This window comes from Polyergus mexicanus, unplaced genomic scaffold, assembly GCF_030449975.1.
Source record: "Polyergus mexicanus isolate NDT 795.1 unplaced genomic scaffold, iyPolMexi1.0 SCAF_23, whole genome shotgun sequence".
Lineage (NCBI taxonomy): Eukaryota > Metazoa > Arthropoda > Insecta > Hymenoptera > Formicidae > Polyergus > Polyergus mexicanus.
Genome location: NW_027223343.1, coordinates 3,197,041 through 3,219,647, shown reverse-complemented (window position 1 = coordinate 3,219,647; position 22,607 = coordinate 3,197,041). Strand labels below are relative to the sequence as shown.

The window sequence follows — 22,607 nt, the reverse complement described above, 5'->3', positions numbered from 1 at the left end:
TTACCATCTTAATTAATAAATTCTAAAATATAAGTTTCGTAGAAAAAAAAAAAAAGATTTCTATATAATCTTTATCTGAAACATTTCTTTTATAAAACACATGTTTTAGGAGAATCTGATAATTTTTCTTGACACCCTGTATATATCTGTATGAAAAATCTTATGTATATTATGTGTGAAAAGAATAATAAACCGAGATAGGTTATGTTCTATGTTATAAAAGATACACTAAAAATAAAATTTTTTTTCTAATTAAATAAATATATACTTTGCTTTCAAAAATATTTTGTTATATTAAATAAATTATTTCATTTTATGTAATAAAAATTATAATTTTGAAAATAAAATATTTAATATTTTAATATAAGAAATATTTCTTTAAAGATAAAAAGATTATTTATTAAAATAAGGAAAATTTGTGTTTTTAAAACGAGTAGCCAAACATTAAAAAATATTGTTTTTTTTTTTTTTTTCTTCTTTAAAGAAAGTAATTTAGTATAATAAAGATATGAAAACAAATTTTTTTTTATTTGCAAATAAAAGCATTCTTTTTCCTTTTATTTTACATATATTTTATTAATTCAAATATATTTGTTACTTGATTGAAATAACTAATTCCTTTGCAAGTATTTAAATAAATAATTTTTTTAATAAAAAAAAAATTTCTATATACATTACATTTTTTTACAGTGTAAGAAAAGAATCTTTTCCAAAATTGAGAATGGAATTTAGCGATTTTATTCGAGATTCGTAATTACTTGTAAACTGATCTGTCAAATCTCAGGTGGCGCGTCAGCCGGCTCTCGCGGATTGCATGGCTTACGGGTCACCCCCGCGGGACTACCCTATTATATCTCGCGGAGCGTCGCATTCTTCTGATACCGACGTCGGTGGTTTCCTCAACCGTCAGTGGCGGCATCGTCACATCCTCTCCGCGCAAGCTCCGCTTTACCAAGGAGGGCTATTGATCCGCTCCGCGCGCATTTCGGCCGACGATCGGAAGGTAGAGTGCCGCGGACGACGGGCCGCACGTCGCCCGTAAATATTCGTTCAGTGCACTGTGATCCCTGGATCTAAAGGCGGAATAAAAAAGGCATCCCTTTAGCGCTCAAGTAGCAACGTGGCCGAAGATGGTCGGTGGTGTGACGGAGGGTGGACCCCTCATTCGACCTGTCGAGCCCGGTAAGTATCGCCGGACGTTTCCCGTCCCTTCTGGAATCACTTAGCGGATCCGATATCTTCATCCGTTTGTTCATCGTACGAGATCGATTGAAATTCTTCATCCACCACCCGCGACACGATATCTAACGACGACAGCTCGTTCAGAATGGAGGACACCGACAGCTGTTAGTTCCTGTCCCTTGATCGCAACTGCGTAATTCCTTGGTGAATCACGCGGTAATCATATAATTCCTCCGACACACCGTTATAAAATCGAATTCGACGCGTTTCGTCTATGATACTTGTCGATTTAATATAGTAACTTCGATTGCACAATTCCATCGTGGAAAATGCTGGAAAGTTTAATGGAGCACGCGTATCTATCAATATTGACTAACCCCATACAGCACAGAACATTGCAATTATACTGCAGCAATGTCACAATCTTGCAAGTTGCAATGAAATATTGTTTAGACATTATTGGAATATGGAATTGTAATATTTTATGAGAATGTTACAGCAACATTTCAAAAACATTACAAAAGACAGTTTTTGATAATCGCTACTTCGTTCGTTTACCACTATGCGGCGTGCATTGCGTTATCTATCCCGTATTTAAGTTTAAGTTTTAATCACGATGGTTATATAAAGCTTGCAAAAAGCGGTTAGTAATATTAAAGGTATAATAACTATTTTTATCAGATTAATTTGTCTGATACAATCCCAACACGGGAAATTCAGATATTGAGTCGAGTGTTCAAAAATCGGACAAATAATTATCCGAAAAAAGTTAAAATTATCCGTTTATTGTCTACTTAAGATATGGAGTTTAATATTTATATAAATAAAATTTTAATTTTTATGAATTAAATTATTTAATCGGTATCAATTTCTTAAACTTGTAAATAATTTATAAAATAGCGATGTTAATTAGATAACAGAAAATTGTTTAATAGTTCCTATTTTTATATAAAAGCAAAAATTTGATAATAATTTTTTAATATGCAAAATGCTTCAAATTTAATAGATAAACTTGGAGAATATATAAAGACATCCAAGAGAGACGAGAAAAAACTCGTTGTAATTGCGTAAATTCACACTCTTTTTTCTTATCTCTCTTGGATGTTTTTATATGTTCTCAAAGTTTATGTATTAAATTTGAAGCGTTTTGCATATATTTGTAGCAATGTATTTAAATATTACAAATACATTGCACCGTAACATTACTGTAGTCTTACATTGAAATATTTCCGAGGGCGGATATTTCAACGTTGCCGCAGGCTTGCAGTAACACTGCAGAAACATTTCGCAACTTGTATGCAATATTACAATGTTTCAATGTAAGATCTATGCAAGTTTTTGCAATCTTTCGGTGCTGTATGGGACCCGACTATGCAAATCCGCGGAATATCGGGGCAATTAACGCGTGTTACGTCATGCGATGCATTCAAGCAGATTATAATAATTGATCATTTTGTTTTATACTTTACATAATACGTCGTGAAATTAATGAGAAATTCGTGTCATCGAGAAAGATAAAGAAATGTAAAAGAATTCCGATTGTCTTCTTAATGTTGTGTTTCATATTTCCATGATGTTGCGCGAGATCTCATTTTTTTTTTAGGATAGTTGCAATTAGAGATATAAATAAAAAGGAAAAAAAAAATAGTTTTTGTTTTCAAAACTTTTGGTTTTTTTTTGCAAGTATTTAATATCTTCATATTTTGATTGCTATAAATTGATTTTCCATTATTCTTAATCTTTTATATGATAGATTTGTATTAACCATTATTATTTTTAATGTAGCTCGCATTCCAACTTGCTATAATGTAATTATTATATAGCTATGTAATTATTTTCTATTGTTAATTAATAAAAATTTTTGTTATACATCTAATTGAAAATTATCCAAATTATATCGAGTTTGATGTAATTTTCAAAAGTCTAATTAATTCATTAGAATTACTTTTGAAAAAAAAATTAATTAAAAATATTAGAACTTTAGTTGCTTTTATTATGTTAACAAAAAAAAAATATATATATATATATAAAGAAAAATATTACATTTAAAAAAATAATTTTTAAAAAATAGAATTTGTTTTTTTTCGACAGTTTTTTCTATTAGAAAAAAAAACACGGTTTTTGACATCTCTAGTCGCAATAATATTTAACATAATTGGTGCTCTCTCTCTCTCTCTCTCTCTCTCTCTCTCTCTCTCTCTCTCTCTCTCTCTCTCTCTCTCTCTCTCTCTCTCTCTCTCTCTCTCTCTATTCGTCTTATTGTCGTCATGCGACATCACATGATGCTGCGTTGTAGTAATAAATCTCTCATGCAATTACGAGAAACGGTGAAATCAAAGAGCGTGTGATTACAGTCTCGACGGCGACGCTGGTGACGCTATGTCTCGGCGCCGCTTTTTTATTATGCGCCGTCGCGATGACCTGGTGGCTCTGTCGACGGCGCCGCGAACACACCAAGCTAAGCACCGACAAGTCCCTGGCGTTCAGACCGCCGCACCGGAAGCCGACGGCGGTTAAGAGTCCCGGTAGCACGAGTCACTATTTGAAAAAGAGCCCATCGCCGACGGGACCGGCCAAGAGTCCGCCCGGCTCCGGCGGACAAACGCCGAGTCCGACCGGATCTCAGTCCTCGAATCCCTCATCTCAACCCAGAACGCCGCAGGGCGCAGGTAACATATCCGTAATGAGATAATAATAAAATAATTGCTTAGTCACGGTGTGTTAGAGATTAAAAAGGTAACAAAAAAAAAAAAAAAAAAAAAAAAACACAGAAACTTTGGGTAGAAATATCGGTAAAAAAATTTTTTTATTTACCTCAAAAATAAGTTCTTTTACTCTATTAATTACTCAAAATGTCCGTTTTTAAAAATATATAACAAAAATCTAATTTTGATGCTTATTTATCAACTTTTGATGCGAGGCTTTGAAAAATGAGCATGAAATTTACTAAAAATTAGATATTAAATTTCATGTCCTGTATTATTTTTACTCCCGGTCCACAAAATAATAAAAATAGCAAGTTTAACTATGCTTTGAGAGAGTTTCGTTCTAACTTTTACGAAATTTTAACAATAAAGAACATCAAAAGATATCATTAAATTATAAAAATCAAAATTAATCTGTTTTAAAATATTCAAATTCAATTGATTAAACAAATGCGAGGTAGTAATCAGCTCAGCTAGTGCATGCATTGAAATTAATTACTGACCTAGTAAATAAAATTAATGTAACTCCCATACTATCTTTTGTTCGAAGAAAACTGGCGCTATCTTTCAAGATTACTAAAAAACAGTTTTTTACTTAATTTCTTTCCCCATTTTAAAAAAAACTCGGTTCTTTTAATATTTACGATGCGTTACATTGTTGAAAAATTTCTGGCTTCTTATTAAAAAATATGCCGTTCAAATTTTGGTGTTAAATATTTAACACATTAATGCGTTAATTTAACATATTGCTGTTATGTTAATTAAACTCAACTGTTAAATTAATAAAACTATAAATAAAGTGTAAAAATAACACACATGTACACACATTTCTAATTATACATAATAAATATGTTCCGTATTATTAGGACAGTATCGACAGGATTTATCTGTTAAAATGTACAGAAAAAAAGATTGTGATTTTATTCTATAATAGGAGTAAGAGTGATTATAGACTGTCAATAATATTTTTCCAAGTTAATTTTATCATTAAAAATATGTTGATTTTACACAAAATTTATTTTAAATTACCATGAAGTTTACTTTGTGTTGATATATTAACATAGTATTAGTGTCACGATTTAATATATTCATATTAAGTATGTTAAATTAACACAAAAATTTGTGTGGACCGTTTGAGATATATGTTAAATTTAAATCAAATTTTCTAACATTTTCTATTTTGTATCAAACGATACTGAACACCATTTCGTTTCTATAATGAATATCTGCTCCTGTAGAGACACTAGTGTCACATTCTCTGTTTCTTACTCCTTTTTTCGGCGTGTGTGTGTGTGTGTGTGTGTGTGTACATTATCTTTCTCATTTATATCCTTCTCTCTAATTATCAAAAAAAGGAACTCTTCGAAAACTTAATCGTATTATGAAAATGATACTATTTTAATCTTCTTATGTGTATTGTCGGATAATAACGATAGATTATCCCTATGAGCCTAATGTATCATATCTTTTTTTGCATCATCATGAATTATTTTGATCTTTCTTCAAATCTCTTTCTCTTTCTATCAAGTAATATTTGAATTATAAATCCTACTTATAAATTAGAATCGTGACAAAATGATAGATCAATTGCTCAAAGATTCTTTAAATATATACAAGAGCTTTTTAATTTAAAGCTCTTTGGGGACCCTAAAATAAAGCCATTCTTATCATTAGATTCAAGACTTCTTATCATCGCGTATAATATTGAGCCATTATATGCAATTGCAATCTTATTTCTTTTATCCTTCTATATAGATGCAGAAATTGTATACAAGTATAAAAATTAATATCTTTAAATTATAAATCCTGTCTCCTTTTTTTCTCAATGTTTTACTTAGCTATTACTTATATTTCTTGGATCTAAAAAAAACTGTAACTTTAACATTTTTCAATTTTTTACGTAGCCCATGCATCACCGCAAGATTGCAATAACATTGCAGCAACATTTTTCTGCAAGATTGCAATATTGCAGAAACATTGCGAAATGTTGCTGCAACGTTGTTATGATATTGCAGCAACAGCAAAATGTCCGCCTACAGAAATATTGCAATATAATATTGCAGCAACATAGCAATAATGCTTTATGCATATTTATCGATATAATATCCTTAACATATGAAAAAAATAATAAGAAATTAGGCTTATAAGAGTCAGGATCTAGCGTGTATATAGATTTTCTGTATTATAATAATAACGAAATTATAAAATGTAAATTTTTCAGTACACATTCGATTTCCTTCAGTGACAGAGAATATCTAAGAGAAATAAGAAAAAACTCAATTTGCAATTGTGTAAATTCACAATTTCTTTGTATCCGAAATATTCAGATATCCGGATGCAAAAAGATTGTGGTGAATTTACGCATACGAGTTTTTTCACATCTCTCTTGTCTTTATATAATCTCAAAATTTATTTATTAAAATCTGAAGTATCTTTTTTGCATATTAGAAAATTATTATCAAATTTTTGATTTTATATAAAAATGGAAACTATTAAAAGAATTCTTAGTCCAATGTCTGAGCCCCTGTATTGGGGTCATATCATACGACTTAAATTAACAAAAATAGTTATTATATCTTTTTAATCTTACTAGCCGCTCTTTGTAAATTTTATATAATCATCATGACTAAAAATTAAATGCGGAATAGATAGCGCAACATGCGCCGCATAATGGTAAACGAATGAACTAGCGATTATTGAATACTTTTTTTGTAATATTTTCGGAATGTTGCTGTAACATTGCTAAAGTTATATTGTAAAATAATGTCTTTGCAATATTTCTGCAATATTAAACGGCAATATGCAATATTACAATGTTGCATCAATGTTGTTGCAAGCTTCAGTGCTGTATGGGAGCTCTTACAATTTATTCCATTTTATTTTACTTTGAGCAATATATAACTATAGAGCAATATCCTTGCAATATAATGATATAGGTACGCCGATACAGACACCGCCCGTCGAAGTTACTGTAAGTATAGAGAATGAGCGCGACAAGGCTGAGCTGGAAAATAACGAAAAGGTTGAGCGTGAGAAGAGTCAAACAGCGGAAAATAACAAGGATAATTTGGGCCAGCTGGTCTTCAAGTTACGATATCGAAGCGAACAGAACACGCTCGCGGTGACGGTGGTGAAATGCAAAGGGCTGCCCGCCAGGGGCCAACAAAACGCAACCAGTGATCCTTATGTCAAGCTGCAATTGCTGCCCGACAAACAGCATCATGTAAAAACTAGAGTCCTCAGAAACACTAGAGATCCGGTGTACGATGAGGATTTTACGTTTTTCGGCATATCACAGAGTCAACTTCAGGTAGAATTACGATACACTTGGATTTCGTTCAAATCGCGCGTATCAATTTCTACATCGGAAAGAATGTAATTCAATACAAATTTTTTTTTCTGATTTTAGAAAACTATTTACTTAAATACTTGCAAAAAAATTAGTTAATTTAATCAAGCAGCAATGTAGGAATTTGTTTTTTATCTTTATTACACTAAATCACCTCTTAAAAAAAAAAAAAAAAAAAAAATTAATTTTTAACTACTTTCCAAAAACACACACAAGGTTCTCTTTATTTTAATAAATAATTTCTTATCTTCAAATATATATAAATATTTTTTTGTATTAAAATTTTAAATAATGTATTTTAAAAATTATAATTTTTAATACATGTGAGTAATAATTTATTTATCGTAACAAAACATCTTTGGAAACAAAATATATATTTATTAAAAGTATATATCTGATATAAGTGAAAAAAAAAAATCAAAATTAACCAAATGTGTATATCTGTTTAATTGAAAAAATTTTATTTTTAGTGTAATTAAGATGATTATAATAAATTTGTTTCTTTAAAAAAGGATAACCTATTTGACGATTGTGATTCCAGAAAATTAGCTTACACTTCATCGTGTTGAGTTTCGACAGATACTCACGCGACGATATTATCGGGGAATTGACATGTGCTTTGTCATCAGTGCCCGGTTTAGAAGACGCGGATAATCAGGAGATATCTCTCTGTCGAAAAATATGCCCTAGAAGTTTGAAGGTAAGTATTTCGAAAATAAGTATTTCTAAAAATAAACACACAATGTATAATATTTATATGACGTAATGTATCTTACAAAAGAAATCAGCAGATATTCTTATAAACAAAATTTTCCTTTATTCAAGTAAAATTCCTTCTTGTAAAAAAAAAAAAAAAAACTCGAAACTTGTCTAAAAAATATAATTATAAGGATCATAATTTTTAATATAATTATATGCTTAATTTACTTTCAATTCTATCATTATCTCTTTCCTCCCGACATTTAATTTATTACTAAAGTTTCTTCATTTAAACATTAATTATCCAAAAAGCTGCCTCAATATTTTCATTAAAGAAAAATAGATTCTCTGTCGATCGAAAGTTTTTTTTTATGGAAAAGAATATTTAAGAACAGGATGGGACACCGTCTATAAATGAATACTATGATAAATACTGCTTGTGCAAATAATTTTTCTTTTCTCTTCCGTTACTCTTTTTTTTTTTTTTAGATACAATCGCAAGGAAGAGGAGAATTGCTGGTCTCGCTTTGCTGGCAGCCAGTCACTAGCCGCCTAACAGTGGTGGTGTTAAAAGCGCGAAATCTACCCAAGATGGACGTGACCGGACTCGCTGATCCGTACGTGAAGATTTACCTTCTGTACAATCAGCAACGTATCGCCAAGAAGAAAACGCACGTGAAGAAACGTACGCTTAGTCCGGTGTTCAATGAATCCTTCGTCTTCGATATACCGAATGGCGCGGACGGTCTCAACAACGTCAGCCTCGAGTTCATGCTACTCGATTGGGATCGAGTTACGAAAAACGAGGTAAATTACACGTTTCTGTCATTCAAGACGCGATATTTTGTTCACTCCATTATTGATTGGATTGATATTTTTTGTATTTTTCTCTCTCTCTCTCTCTCTCTCTCTCTCTCAAGTTCTTCTTATAAAATCATATTTGCAAAGTATTCCAAAATCAGCAAATATGTTAGTTAATAAATCCTGATGCAGACGATTTATAATCGATCCTCTTTTTTTTTAGCAAAATTATCAAGGCACATCTGCTGTTTTCAAATAATTAATTTTTAGAAATCCAGTTGTGTGAGATATTTGACAAATTAAATTTTAGAAAATAAAACAGATGAAAATCATATTTTGCATATTTCGTATTAATGTAAATAAATATTATTTTAATAAAATTTTTTTTCAAAGTCTTGTTAAGAGAACTTGTAATTTTAATAATTAAGAAAGATTTAATAAATAATAATATCCCTTAAAATTTATACAATAAAAAAATTGTTTCTAAATTAAACAAAAAAAAAAATTATAATTTTAAAAGAATATCCGATATTTTTACCTGAAACACTGGCTAGCTTTATTATTTTTCTTATTTCATTAGCTTTATAGAATTACAAATATTAATTTTGTGTGTGTTGTGCATAAAAAGATTGCATAAAATCATTTAAATTTGATGTTTTTCGAAATGAGGAGTTCTTATCATCTTTATCATTGAGATAAGCTATTAATCACAACGGATGAACCGGAAAAAAAAAAAAATGATGATTTGTCTAGATAATCGGGCGGCTAGAGTTTGGTGGACCAAAATGTCAAGGTTCCGCTGTGAATCATTGGAAGGAGGTATGCAGCTCACCGCGACGACAGATAGCCGATTGGCACAAACTACGGGAGTAACCGGTCTCTCTCCTGGCTCTATATACGTATCGAGCTCGTGCTCCCACATCTCCGATTTCCCTAGACACTCCATATCCTTCGCTATGAAATCACTGATCCGACCCCTTGAAACCCTACAAGATAAGGTAGGGGTATCTGTTTTGTAAACCTAATACTCAATGTATATTAGGCTTGAAACGAATAGCTCGTCCACCCATAATCGCTATTATTGAGAGAGATTTTTGAATCCGTAAATGAAAATGCTAATCACAATGTTTATAGTAGATGAATTTAAAAAAGTTAAAACATACCCCATACAACACAGAACATTGCAGCAATATTGCAGCAACATTGCAACATTGCAGCAATATTGCAGCAACATTGCAACATTGCAGCAATATTGCAGCAACATTGCAACATTGCCGCAATGTTGCTATAATGTTGCAATATTGCTGCAATGTTGCTGCAATGTTCTGTGCTGTATGGGACGATATCTCCCTTAATTCATTGAAGATCACAATAATAATATGAAAAAATTGTACACTTTTTGTTTACATGAAGAATCTCAGAGATTAATATCAGTATTGTTGAATATTTAAAAATTTTAAATATCGATTTAAAATAAAAAATATTTTTTATATATTATTTAAATATTGTTTGGAAATTAAATCTCGAAAAATTTAAAGAGATATTATTTAACCCTCAATTTTTTCTGTTGGCATAATCACGCGATTACGGGATGACGGCTTCTGCAGAATGCTTTACGATATAAACATAGACATTAAGATTCCCGACCAGTTGATTAACGAGACGATGAAATGTTGATGCGTGCGAAGCGGTCGACCTTTCGATTCCTAGATATTGTGTCATATAGGTAAATATGAAGCAAATAAACCCTTATCTTCTACAGCGAATTCGAGCAGAATATACAATAATATATATCTAAAAAAAAAAAAAATGATCTTGCATAGAGCGACATAAAAATGTGAGTATAGCGTAAAATCGGCTCACTAACGAAATGCTCAGAATTTACGCTAGATCATTTCAATGATCGGGACGCTTTCGTGCAACGCTTCTGCATCATGATAAATTTTAGACACAACGGCTTTAAAAATATACACCGGTGAGCGCATTTTTGATCGAATTCGCTATTAATTCGGTCCATTTTATTTACATGATTAATCGTATTTGACAAGACCGCAGAGCAACGTATCACGTTAAAGACACAGTGTATATTTTACGCAGTATTTTGGCGCAACCGTAAATTCTCGGTCCTAAAAGAGAACGATGAAAGAGGCCTCCCTCTACCACTTCACATTTGCAAAGCTAGAAAAAAAGATTTAAATAAAGATATGTACATTTTAACTTGTATAGACATTTACGTGCGCACGCAAAAGAGAAATTATATTTTTCTTTAACATTATTATATTTTCTTTTTTCTCTTTGCGAGTTGCTAATATCACGAGTCCTCGAAACACGTTGCTTATCCGCGCTACATCTAAAGCGACGAAAATAATGATTTTTCTTAATTTTTGTTTCTTCCAGAAACACGATCTTTTTAAAAATAAGATTTCTTTATTCAAAAACATATATATTTTAGATTATATATATTCTTGACTTTTTTTTATTGAAAAACCATTATATATCTCTCTGTTATTTCAATAAATTTCAACTTAAAATTTTGAGAATATTTTTAAAACATCAAAAATGAAAAAAAAAGAAAAAAATATTAAACGTCAAGAATCGATTTATCAATCTGCCTATGCATACCTCCGTATAAAATAATATAAAAAATTATGCCACTACTTTCAAAATACTATGTTAAAGTTAAGTGCTTATCTTGTTAAATGTAAACTACGAGCGAATACATCATTATCTCTGAGAGACCAGCAAAAGTTCAAGGCTCGTATCTTCACCAAATCTACCGCTAAATACGACAGTCTGATTTTAAGTTTACGCTTATACATTAACGTAGAAAGTTTCCGTATATGTGTAATACACCATTACATATAAGAATACTTGAAAGATTGAATTCTTTTGTTCATAATTATTTTTCTATTATTAATTTATAATAAAGTGAAATAAACGAACACAGTTGGAAAATTTGACTTAAATTTAACATATATTACAAACGGTCCATACAAATTTTTGTGTTAATTTAACAAAATATGAATATGTTTATTGGTGACAATAATACTATGTTAATATATTTCAATATAAAATGAATGCAAATTTCGGAGTAATTTAAAATAAATTTTGTATAAAATCAAACGTATTTTAATGATAAAAATAACAAAGTTAAAATTTAACACAATTATTGACGGTCTACATATCAAACTTTCACTTCTATTATGTACATAGAATACAATTAACATTTTTTTCCTGTAAATTTTAACAGATAAATCCTATCGCTAATAATACAGAATATAATTATTGTGTAAGATTAAAAATATGTGCATATGATATTATTTTTATTTTTATTTTTTTATTTTTTAATAATTTAACATTTAAATCCAATTAACACAACAGTAATACGTTAAATTAACACATGAATGTATTAAGTATTTAACACAAAAATTTTAACCAGCATATTTTTTTAACAAGGAAACATACATTTTCCAACTGCGAATAGTGTGTACGTTTACGTTATGTAACATAATATCGTAGCAAACTTTAGAAAATTGTGGAATCGAACAAATCAAGAAATTACGATGTTTCGACGTAAGCCTTGGATTTTGAATTATTTTGTTCATAATCGCTTTTCTATTCTTGTGACGAAACGATAATAAACGAGAATCGAGTACTTTGCTTTTAAGAGTAGCTGGACTACGAATATAGTCTCATTGTCAGCCCGCATCGCGATTGTACATATATATAACGAAACGCGAAAGTGATAAGTTGACGGCGAGGGAAAATTTAATGTAAACATGGAATCATTAATACCTTAGTATGTAAATTTATATATATATATATATATATATATATATATATATATATATATACGTATTCCCCGTATATACATACGCCTCAATATGTAAATTCATGTCTTGAGGCATTAATGATCCCGTGTATACGTCGTATGTATATGTTGCGGAGAGTAACGAGACCGATTTTTTAAAACACAATGTCGACAACATCGGGGATATCAAAACCGCAGTTCAATTTAAGAACTTTAGAATATTACAAAAATGTAACGGAATTATGAATGTACGAATTAAATTATTCAACGTGTGTGCATCGAATCACTGGATCAATCGAATCGTACTTAATTTAATCGCGATGGTAAGGTTCTAAAATTTACATTGAACTACTGTTTCGATATTCGATGTTGGCCTTTTAAAAAGTTAGTTGTTACTTTTATGATCGACTTTGTAATCGGAAATATAAGATAGCTGGACGACACACACTTCCTGCTCACCTCAATAATTTGATTAGAGTTTAATTGCACGCTGACATTTTTCAAAATTGACTTGTTACTTGTTTGATACATCAATACATATGATCTATCGGTTCTTACGTTATTTCCTTTGCTAGTGTGCTACTATAAAAAAAAACAAAAACTAAAATACATATATATTATAAGATCAATTTTTTTTAACATTCAAATCAACGCTCGCAAAGCACGCGCGACACTCGAAATATTTCAAAGATGAAAGTCAATAATCAGCAACGCATAATTAACAAATGCTTATTTTTTTATCGCAATTCACTTCTCCACGGTGCGGAACTTGTCTAATTTAAGGGGACAAGGATATTTTATTCAGTTGCATGTAAATATAAGCGTATAATGTTTTATCTCTTAAAATATTTATATATCACGATTATTAGATTATTACGTGATGTATTGCGTAAAGCATCGATTTTTTCATAAATAGACATAAAATAACTTAAAATAATATATGTCATATCCAATATCTATTTGTTATATATACGTCATATATAAACAGTCTCAACTTTGAAATTTATATCTTATTTATTTGTTTATTTAACAATAGTCTTTGCTTTATGCATACAAATATACTTATTGTTAGAAAAAAATAATTTTTTTTCCACATTTTAAAGACAAATATCAAAAATTTTATCAACAAGTTTCGAAAGTAAATTTATTTAATTCATAATAATGCTTCTGAAAAATTGATATTTATTATAAATCTTAACAGAAAAACAATTAATTTTAATTACTTTTAAATTTCATTATTTAAAAACAGTAAAATTATATTTTTTCTCATATTATAGAAAGTAATATATCTTTTGCCTCCTCTTTTCTTAAGAAATACCATGTAAATATAATTCTTGATATTAAAAAGGAAAAAGAAAGGGAATATGCAGAATGTTTCTACACACACATACAATATATATAAAATATTGTTTTTATCCTCCAAATTTGGATAAGATTCGCACTGTGTGCACTCTATCCATTGTCCTTTCTTCGCAGCGACGAGCGTAAGGACGAGAGGACCGTGATGCGCGCGAAAAAAAGAAATGCGAATATCATGTATTACGATCTTCGCGAAAACCGAAAGCGAGTAATAATAAAAATATATCCTCGGATATCACGATCGAAAGTATGACAGAAAAAGTCGCAATATATCACACGAAGAGACTCAAGAGATACACCGAATATGTTTTACGTACATTTTAAGATAGCGAATACAACACACATTGTTGTCTTACATGATCGAGATCCACTGAAATAACAAAAATGGCATTATATATATGATCGAGAATTTCATGATATTTATTTAATTGCTATATATATAATTATAAATACAACTACTTATATATATATACAGGGTGTCCGACAAATAAGTAACTAAACGAAAGGTGGAAACAGATTGGGTCAAACTGAGTCGAAAAGTCCTGAACCATTTTTTTTTATAACGCATAATAAAGGAATTATTATTGAGTAAAGTCTGGCCAATCAGCGCCAATCTTTAGCCGGGCGCACGTGAACCGCGCACCGTGAAGTGTGCCGCATACTATCAGGCGCGCGATTACCCCAAAATATTGTTCAAAATGTTGCCCTCTTGCATCAATGCAAACATTACATCTTGCACTGACCTCATTAATTGAGCCGTTAGACATTGTTCTAGTGATATTTGGTGCACCGCATCTATGATTCGGTCTCTTAATTGCTCTCTTGAATTGATTGGCACCGTAAAGAATAACATCAAGTGTTTACATATGTAAGGAACCTTGAAGCAGCAAGTTTATTCGATGCCAATCAACTCAAGAGAGCAACTAACAATGAAAGATTGAATTTTGGCGATTTTCTCTAGAATGGAGCAAAAACGAGCAAACCTCTAAAGGACTTCTTGTCTTAGTTTTTCGGTCTCCTACGCTCTTGAAGTTTTGCCATTTAAATTGGGGACATCTTGTATATATATATATACAGGATGAGCCACTAGAAATTATTTTTTAAGATATATTCATAAATATTGATTTTAGACAAAAAGTTAAATTATTTTGAAAGTGCTATATTTTTTATTGTTTTAGTTTTTTCTAGGTCCAGACATCAAAAAATTTTGAAGGTTATCTCCAGTTTTTTAAATGGAAAGTCCTATTTGTAATCAGCTATAATTGTAGAGTTGTAGAGGATAAAAAGAATCGGATATGACCTGTGATACATATTTGACCGTGGAGTATCTTGAAAAAACTTGAGATAACCTTCTTTTTGATGCTTGCACCTAAAAAAGAACTAAGATGATCAAAAAAAATGTAGCACTTTCAAAATAATTTTTGTCTTAAATCTTTTTGTCTAAAATCAATACTTATAAAGATATCTTAGAAGGCAGTTTCTAGTGACTCACTCTGTATATAAAAGAGGCAAATATAAGTAGTTTAAGTAGCGATACAACGCATGTACATCTGTCTGTCGTTCTCTCGTAAAGATTACGGACGATATTATACAAAATCGTTCAACAAAAATGAAAAAATATCGATATATATATTAATCTCCAAACTAATCTCTTAAGATCAAGGATTGTGATTAAGAAAAGATTGCTCGAGATCGGCAGACACACTGTAACATAATGACCGTCGGTATGAAATGCTCGAAAATCATCGTTTTTGTTAATTCATCATTTAATTATTTCGATTCTTTTTATGTATTCTCTCTCTCTCTCTCTCTCTCTCTCTCTTGTGTCTTCTTTTTGTTCTTATATAATAAGTAAATAATTGTACATTATAATAAAAATATTCTAATTTTTTAAAGATTATAATCGCGTATGATTTTGCTAAAATCGCACGGACAACTTTTCACCTTACTATCGCAACAAATCAGATCGTCCGCGATAATTATTATAATTAAATTTCACCGAAATTAAACAATAACAAAATTGGAATGATCAAAACAATAACAAAAGTAAAGCTAAAAATTCATAACGTATATGTATATATATATATATATATATATATATATATATATATATATATATATTCATTAATACACACACATATATATATATATATACTGGGTGGCCCATTTTAATCCATCCAGTCGAATATCTCAAAAACCAAGCCCGGAAGAGAAAAATGTTTCAAACAAAAGTTGTGTGGCTTCAAGGGGGCCATAAGATGGTGACAATGATTTGACCTTAGAAAATCATTTGAAGGTCATGTGAAGGTCAACTTTAAAATCTTAAATAGAAACCCCCATTTTTTATTTAGTATTCTTGTAGCTGACATCGAGAGCTTTCCAAAACACTATAATAAAGTATTTCATTAAGTACTTTTTGAGTTATTTTATATTTTAATCTGACATATTTTGATATAAAAAATAAAATATTTCGTAAAATATTCAGTTTTCGATAATTTTACCGTAATACTTTTATGTACAGAATAATAAGACAAATTAATTAGTGCCAAAAAAAAAACAAATAATTGTTTTAAAAAATACATTGTAAATAATTTTCTTAAAAACAATTTTTTTTTTATACTAATTGATTTATCTCATTATTCTGTACATAGAAGTATTACGGTAAGATTATCAAAAACTAAATATTTTACGAGATATTTTATTTTTTATATCAAAATATGTCAGATTAAAATATAAAATAACTCAAAAAGTACTTAATAAAAAAATATTTTATTATAGTGTTTTGGAAAGCTCTCGATGTCAGCTACAAGAATACTAAATAAAAAATGGGGGTTTCCATTTAAGATTTTAAAGTTGACCTTCACATGACCTTCAAATAATTTTCCAAGGTCAAATCATTGTCGCCATCTTATGGCCCCCTTGAAGCCACACAACTTTTGTGTGAAACATTTTTCTCTTCCGGGCTTGGTTTTTGAGATATTCGACTGGATGGATTAAAATGGGCCACCCAGTATGTATATATATATACTAAATTCTTATTTACTAAATCACACACACACATACACATATTTTATGTATGTACATATGTATACTGTATGCCAAGATTCCTTCTCTCTCTCTCTCTCTCTCTCTCTCTATTTTTTATGTTACGTCGAATTAATAAAGTATCGGTGCTTTTTAAGCATTCATGAATATTATATTATAGGTTTAAAGAATGCGGCGTACGCGCGAGGAAATACTGTGCGTGAGCAAATTTTAAGGCTGTGTGGTCAATAAAACGCTAAAATAAACATCTTAATAAATGATTATTTCACCAAGTGCCCTATTTATTAGAAAAAAAATTAAATAGTCTTAATTATAAAGCTACGAGAAAAAACGATATATTAATATGTCAAAGAAAAATCTAATGAGATTTACTTAAATCAAGTTCCTTGAAAACATATAACTGTTAATCGATTTTTCTTCTTAGAATGTTTTATACATACATATATAAGCGACATATAAAGAATAACAATGATTAAATAACTAGAAAAATATATTTTATTCATGTTATATTATATATTAATAACTTAATCGAAAAATTGACAAGGCTTACATATAAAAAATGCTTTGTTGGGAATGAGCGAAATGTCAGGCACATAATCGGTGTTTCCGAAACCTTAGAAAAGTATAAGTTACTAAAGATTACATGTGATACATTTTCACATTCATCTCTGTTTGGATTAATTGCACTTATCAATGCAATTTTTTACACATTGTATAATTCGAGTCGATGCATAAATATGTATAAACATTAAATTTATATATAAATTTATATATATATATATATATATATATATATATATATATATATATATATATATATATACACACAGATAAATATATAATGTGTTATGCTTTTATAAGTATAAATATTTGTACTGCATCATCGCTTAATAATATAACATATATGCATATTTATACATATATAAAGATAATTGCAATATTTCTTATCTGCATTTCTTAATTGCATCTTTCTAATTGAATGCCAATTATACATACGTTGCTTTGTACAATCAATAAATTAACAATAACGCTAATGTCTCTCACAAATTAAGCAGTCTATCATCAGCAATCCGCAATCTTCGATTGCAGCTAATTACATGCGCGCAACGCAACAGTTTATTAAATAATATACGATTATATATATTTATCAATCAATAATATTATACTTTGAACGTATAATCTGACAGCAAAAAAACTATTAAAAATGTTCTATAAAATTTATTTATATTTTCATCGTTACTATAGAAGGCGTTTAGAAATTAGCTACAATATGATATTATATCTTTAAAAATTAGTTTAAACTAATTGGATTAAGCTATTGAATTTGGAAGAACAATACGCGCTTATATCATCAAACACACATACATTAATAAGGGCAGAGCCAGATTGTCCATTTGATTTGTGCGTCCTTCGATCAATGATATTGATATGGCCGCCAGAATGCTTCTCAGCAATAACCAGTGATTGTCCACGAGACCTAAAAAAATATAAATAACCAGAAATACTCAAATTAACAGCTTCAGAAATAAAAAAGTATTAGAAGATATAAGAATTGAAATATGTACCGCAACATGTTAGACCGAATATAACGCAAACTTGGAAAAATATGCACGCAACAGTGCCTTCAATACTTTTCTCTGTGCCCAACCATTTGTGCAAACCCCATTTGCTACCAACCAAGCTAGCAGCGGTATCACCAATTCCTACTGTTAACACACCACTGAGTAATATCAATAGTGTCAAATTATTAGTTGGCATCCAAAGAGGAAACGATAGCCCACAGAATAAATATATGGGTGTCAATGAGAGCAAAGAGTCCTTTTCATCAGCAAATGCAGCAAATCCTTGCTGTAAAATTTCTCCCAAAGGTGAGATATTCAAAAGTCGGATTACCTAATATATAAATTTATCAACAATTATCATATTTGAAAATATAAATGGAAATTTTAAATAACTGATACATGCGATAACTATAAGTACCTCAATAATAATAAATAACGCCAATATCACGCCAGTGGCAAGATATAAAAGTGATGGATCGTATATCATGCCAGGGATATATACAAATACTGCTAATACATGAAAATATTTTCTAGTCGAGGTTGTAGCTTGGCTTTTTGATAATATCTGATACAGAATTGTAAAGACACTTAGCAAAAGACATATTGCCCAATATAAAATTATTGCAATCTGCAACATTTCAAATCAAAACAAAATTGATAATTAAATTTGCATAATCTCTTTATCATAAATAATTCATATATTTTTCAAAAGTAATGTAGATTACACAATAAAATATCACATTTTTATATAGATAGCTTACCCTTGCATTACTGCTGAAAACAAAAGAAATTACCCACATTACTGGGTTTTGATCGAGAATAATGTAAAGTATTGGAAGAGTTATAAAACATATGAGGTTGACTGTCATTAAATAAAAGTATCTCGAACTACGCAGGATAGGAAAATATCCACACAGGAGACAAACCAACACTACATACAATATTCCAACCTGTAACGATATGTTAAGGAAATGTTATGGAAAAAATAAGCGAGATATCCCGAGACAATAGATTTTTACATTTCACTACCTGCAACACAACTGTGCTGATATCATTGTCATGAATTGGAGGTAAATGATATCGCAAGGGTAAATTGGTAACAGCTGACATCAAAAACAAAACGAAACTATGCATAACTGTCGTTGCCTCTCCCATAGTGAAGCAATATGGAAAAGCCGACATTAGTTGCAGGACACTCCATGTGCCCAGACTCCCGACAGTTAAACCCCATACGACACTTACTAGCAGTCCTGTTCTTATTTATTTAATTAATATAAAGATATAATCAGAAACTAATTACATGTATTATTTATTACTCAATTCTTTGTACCAAACACATGCCATTTATAACGCAATATAATTTTTCAAGAAAGGGATTTTTCAAGAAATAATTTGCAGATTGATATACCTTTGTTAGCCACAAGTAGAAAGAGCAGAGACGTCACAATCGCAGGCAGAAAATATATGGCGTGAAAATCTTTTGCCGCAACTTTTTCTATAGAAAGCCGTGTGTAAAGGCAAATGGAACAGAGAACAAGACCAAAGCCTGTGGTCCCAACACACAGACATATCTCAGAGTAGCTGTTCTCTTCTCTCAATATTGTAACTGCAGCACTTAAACCAACCAAGATACCCAACCACAATCCGCTACTCGCGTTTGGTCTGTAAAAATATTAAATAATATAAATACACATGTAAAAAAATTCACATTGTTTTTCTAACATCCTCCCCGATATATTATATAATATAATATAACATATATAATATAACATTCATATAACATATATGTATAATATTCATAAAAACAACCGGTTCGAATTTGAAGGTTATTTCGTTCTTCAATCAAAAATCAACCGTACCGGTGTTGTACGCCGTTGCATTTGATGTTTTGTAATATTCTTTCCTCAAGATGTTCATATTGCGCGATTACCATCTCCATTTTCGTTCTCTCTTTCGATTAGAAGAGATCGCTTTTCATAGCAACAGTACGCCAACACCGCCCAGGCCCAACGTCGTCACCGCACTTTGAACACGTAAAAATGTTGCAGACGATCGTGTCGTTTGAAAGAATAGATTGCACTCTTTCCGTCTCCGACGCATTCTTCGAATGACGCCAAATGACAATGACGCCACAACAGCTGATGTGATATGCGATATGCGATGTATACGCCACGCGCCACGCGTCACGCGTCATATGGCACGTATCGCATTAGAGATATATCGATATCGCGCGAGCTAAACTTTTTAAAATTTGCACTAAAAAATCTAAGCTATTATCGTAAATTCTTCTGCGCAGATTTCTTATCATTATTTTTTTCGGTTTTTTTTTTTTATCAATCTCGATAAGAATATAGAATAGAAAATATTATTATATTATTAAATTAGTTAATGATTATGATATGTCCCTTATATGTTTATATATATAATATTATATTATATTAATATATTATTTACAGGGTTGGGAAGTAACGCGTTACTTGTAACGCCGTTACCGTTACAGTTACTTTTTTTCGGTAACTGTAACGGTAATGGCGTTACAAATTTTATTTGTAACGGAAAAAGTAACTTCGTTACATTTTTCGATAACGAGTAACGAATTTAACAGTTACTTTTATCGTTACTTTTTTCAAATTTTTTGATTTATTTAAGATATTATTCTTGCTATTGTGCGTGATAAAATTTTTATCTTAACTGTAAAGCCGTAAGCAAATCGACCAATTAGCATTCTTATTATGTTGTAAAAATGCTTGAATGTGATTGATCAACTTATGGCTCTTGCGGACCAGTGCGATGACGCGACGCGCGATATCCAATGAGAGCTTTATCTTTTCGGAAAAGCAGAGCTCTCATTTACTATCAGTTCTAAGTACCTTGCAACGAAAATTAGAAAATCTCAATAAATCTGACCTTATAGATTGCCATTCATTAGTTGAAGCTATTCAGCAAGGTTTAAATAAAAGGTAACTTATTAATTTGATTAATACATATGTTATTTAATTTTAAATAAGGATTTAATCGAAAAATATTATTTTATTTTAAACTATTGATTCAAAAGTATTAATTTCAATAAAACAAACAATGTCGCTTAATTTACTATATTCGATTTTAGATTTCTTACAATATTTGAAACAAAAGAATTAATAATAGCAGCATGTTTACATCCAAAATTTAAGTTAAACTGGTTAACCGGAGAAAAAAGAAAACGTGCTGAAAATTACTTGGAGGATTTATTGGGAATCCGATCAACTGAAAATTCTCCAAAAGCTGGAAAATCTGACGATCACGATGATTTTTTCATTTTTGAGCAAAAAACGGTACAAAATGAATCTGAACAAGAAGAATTGCAACGGTTTTTAAAATCAAATAATTGTAATATAGAAATGTTAGCCGACTATCCAAAACTTAAAAAACTTTTTATTAAATATAATACAGCTCTACCAAGCAGTGCATCTGTAGAAAGAATGTTTAGCATCGGTGGCTCTGTATTAACACCACAAAGAGGGCATTTAAATGATGATACTATGGAGCAACAAATTTTATTAAAAATTAATAAAGAATTTCGATAAAATTTAATCATTTATTTTGTAATAAACCTTGAATGAAATCTTGCTTACAATTTTTTAAAAGTTTTTCTTATGCCAAATAATTTATTAGTTTGTATTGTAAAAAAGTAACGGAAATTGTAACGACTCGTTACTTTTTAGTAACTGTAATGGTAACGAGTTACTTTTTAAAATTGGTAACGAGTAACGGTAACGAGTTACTTTTATAAAGTAACTTTCCCAACCCTGATTATTTATATTATTAATAGAATTAGAATAGAATTTTAATGTTACTTATTCTTTCTTTTACTTTTCATAATTTATTTAAGAAATAAATTCAAAAATTTAATTAATTATAAAATGTGTAATCTTGAATAATTTTAATGTATATTTTTAAATAATTATATGTATATTTGTGAAAAAATTTATCAAAATAATATATTATTGATATATTATATCTTCATAGTGCTCTCCTCTGCTTGTTTAGCCGTCCTAAAAATCCTAAAAATCCTGTTTACATGTAGAGTGATTAATAGAAAATTTAATTATAAT

At 30.0% G+C, this 22,607-nt stretch overlaps 2 protein-coding genes across 3 annotated transcripts; one reads left to right on the top strand and one right to left on the bottom strand.

The window, feature by feature from the left end:
- Window positions 1-912: 912 nt before the first annotated feature.
- On the top strand, window positions 913-12,595 carry Syt4 (Synaptotagmin 4). The gene is made up of 6 exons (XM_070313279.1): window positions 913-1,182; window positions 3,537-3,851; window positions 6,824-7,197; window positions 7,778-7,936; window positions 8,425-8,742; window positions 9,490-12,595. The coding sequence occupies exons 1-6, from the start codon at window positions 1,131-1,133 to the stop codon at window positions 9,607-9,609; spliced, it is 1,338 nt and encodes a 445-aa protein (XP_070169380.1). The 5' UTR covers window positions 913-1,130; the 3' UTR covers window positions 9,610-12,595.
- Window positions 12,596-17,823: 5,228 nt separating this feature from the next.
- Dolk (Dolichol kinase) lies at window positions 17,824-20,677 on the bottom strand. 2 transcript variants are annotated; one of them, XM_070312850.1, is made up of 7 exons: window positions 20,373-20,677; window positions 19,922-20,175; window positions 19,543-19,763; window positions 19,275-19,463; window positions 18,932-19,141; window positions 18,517-18,844; window positions 17,824-18,428 (listed from the first exon to the last, which is right to left on the bottom strand). In XM_070312850.1, exons 1-7 carry the CDS (start codon window positions 20,450-20,452, stop codon window positions 18,295-18,297), a joined length of 1,416 nt encoding a protein of 471 aa, XP_070168951.1. In that variant the 5' UTR covers window positions 20,453-20,677; the 3' UTR covers window positions 17,824-18,294. The 2 variants fall into 2 exon arrangements, with proteins under 2 accessions (XP_070168951.1, XP_070168953.1); XM_070312852.1 differs by having other exon boundaries at window positions 18,517-18,799.
- Between the last annotated feature and the right edge of the window lie 1,930 nt (window positions 20,678-22,607).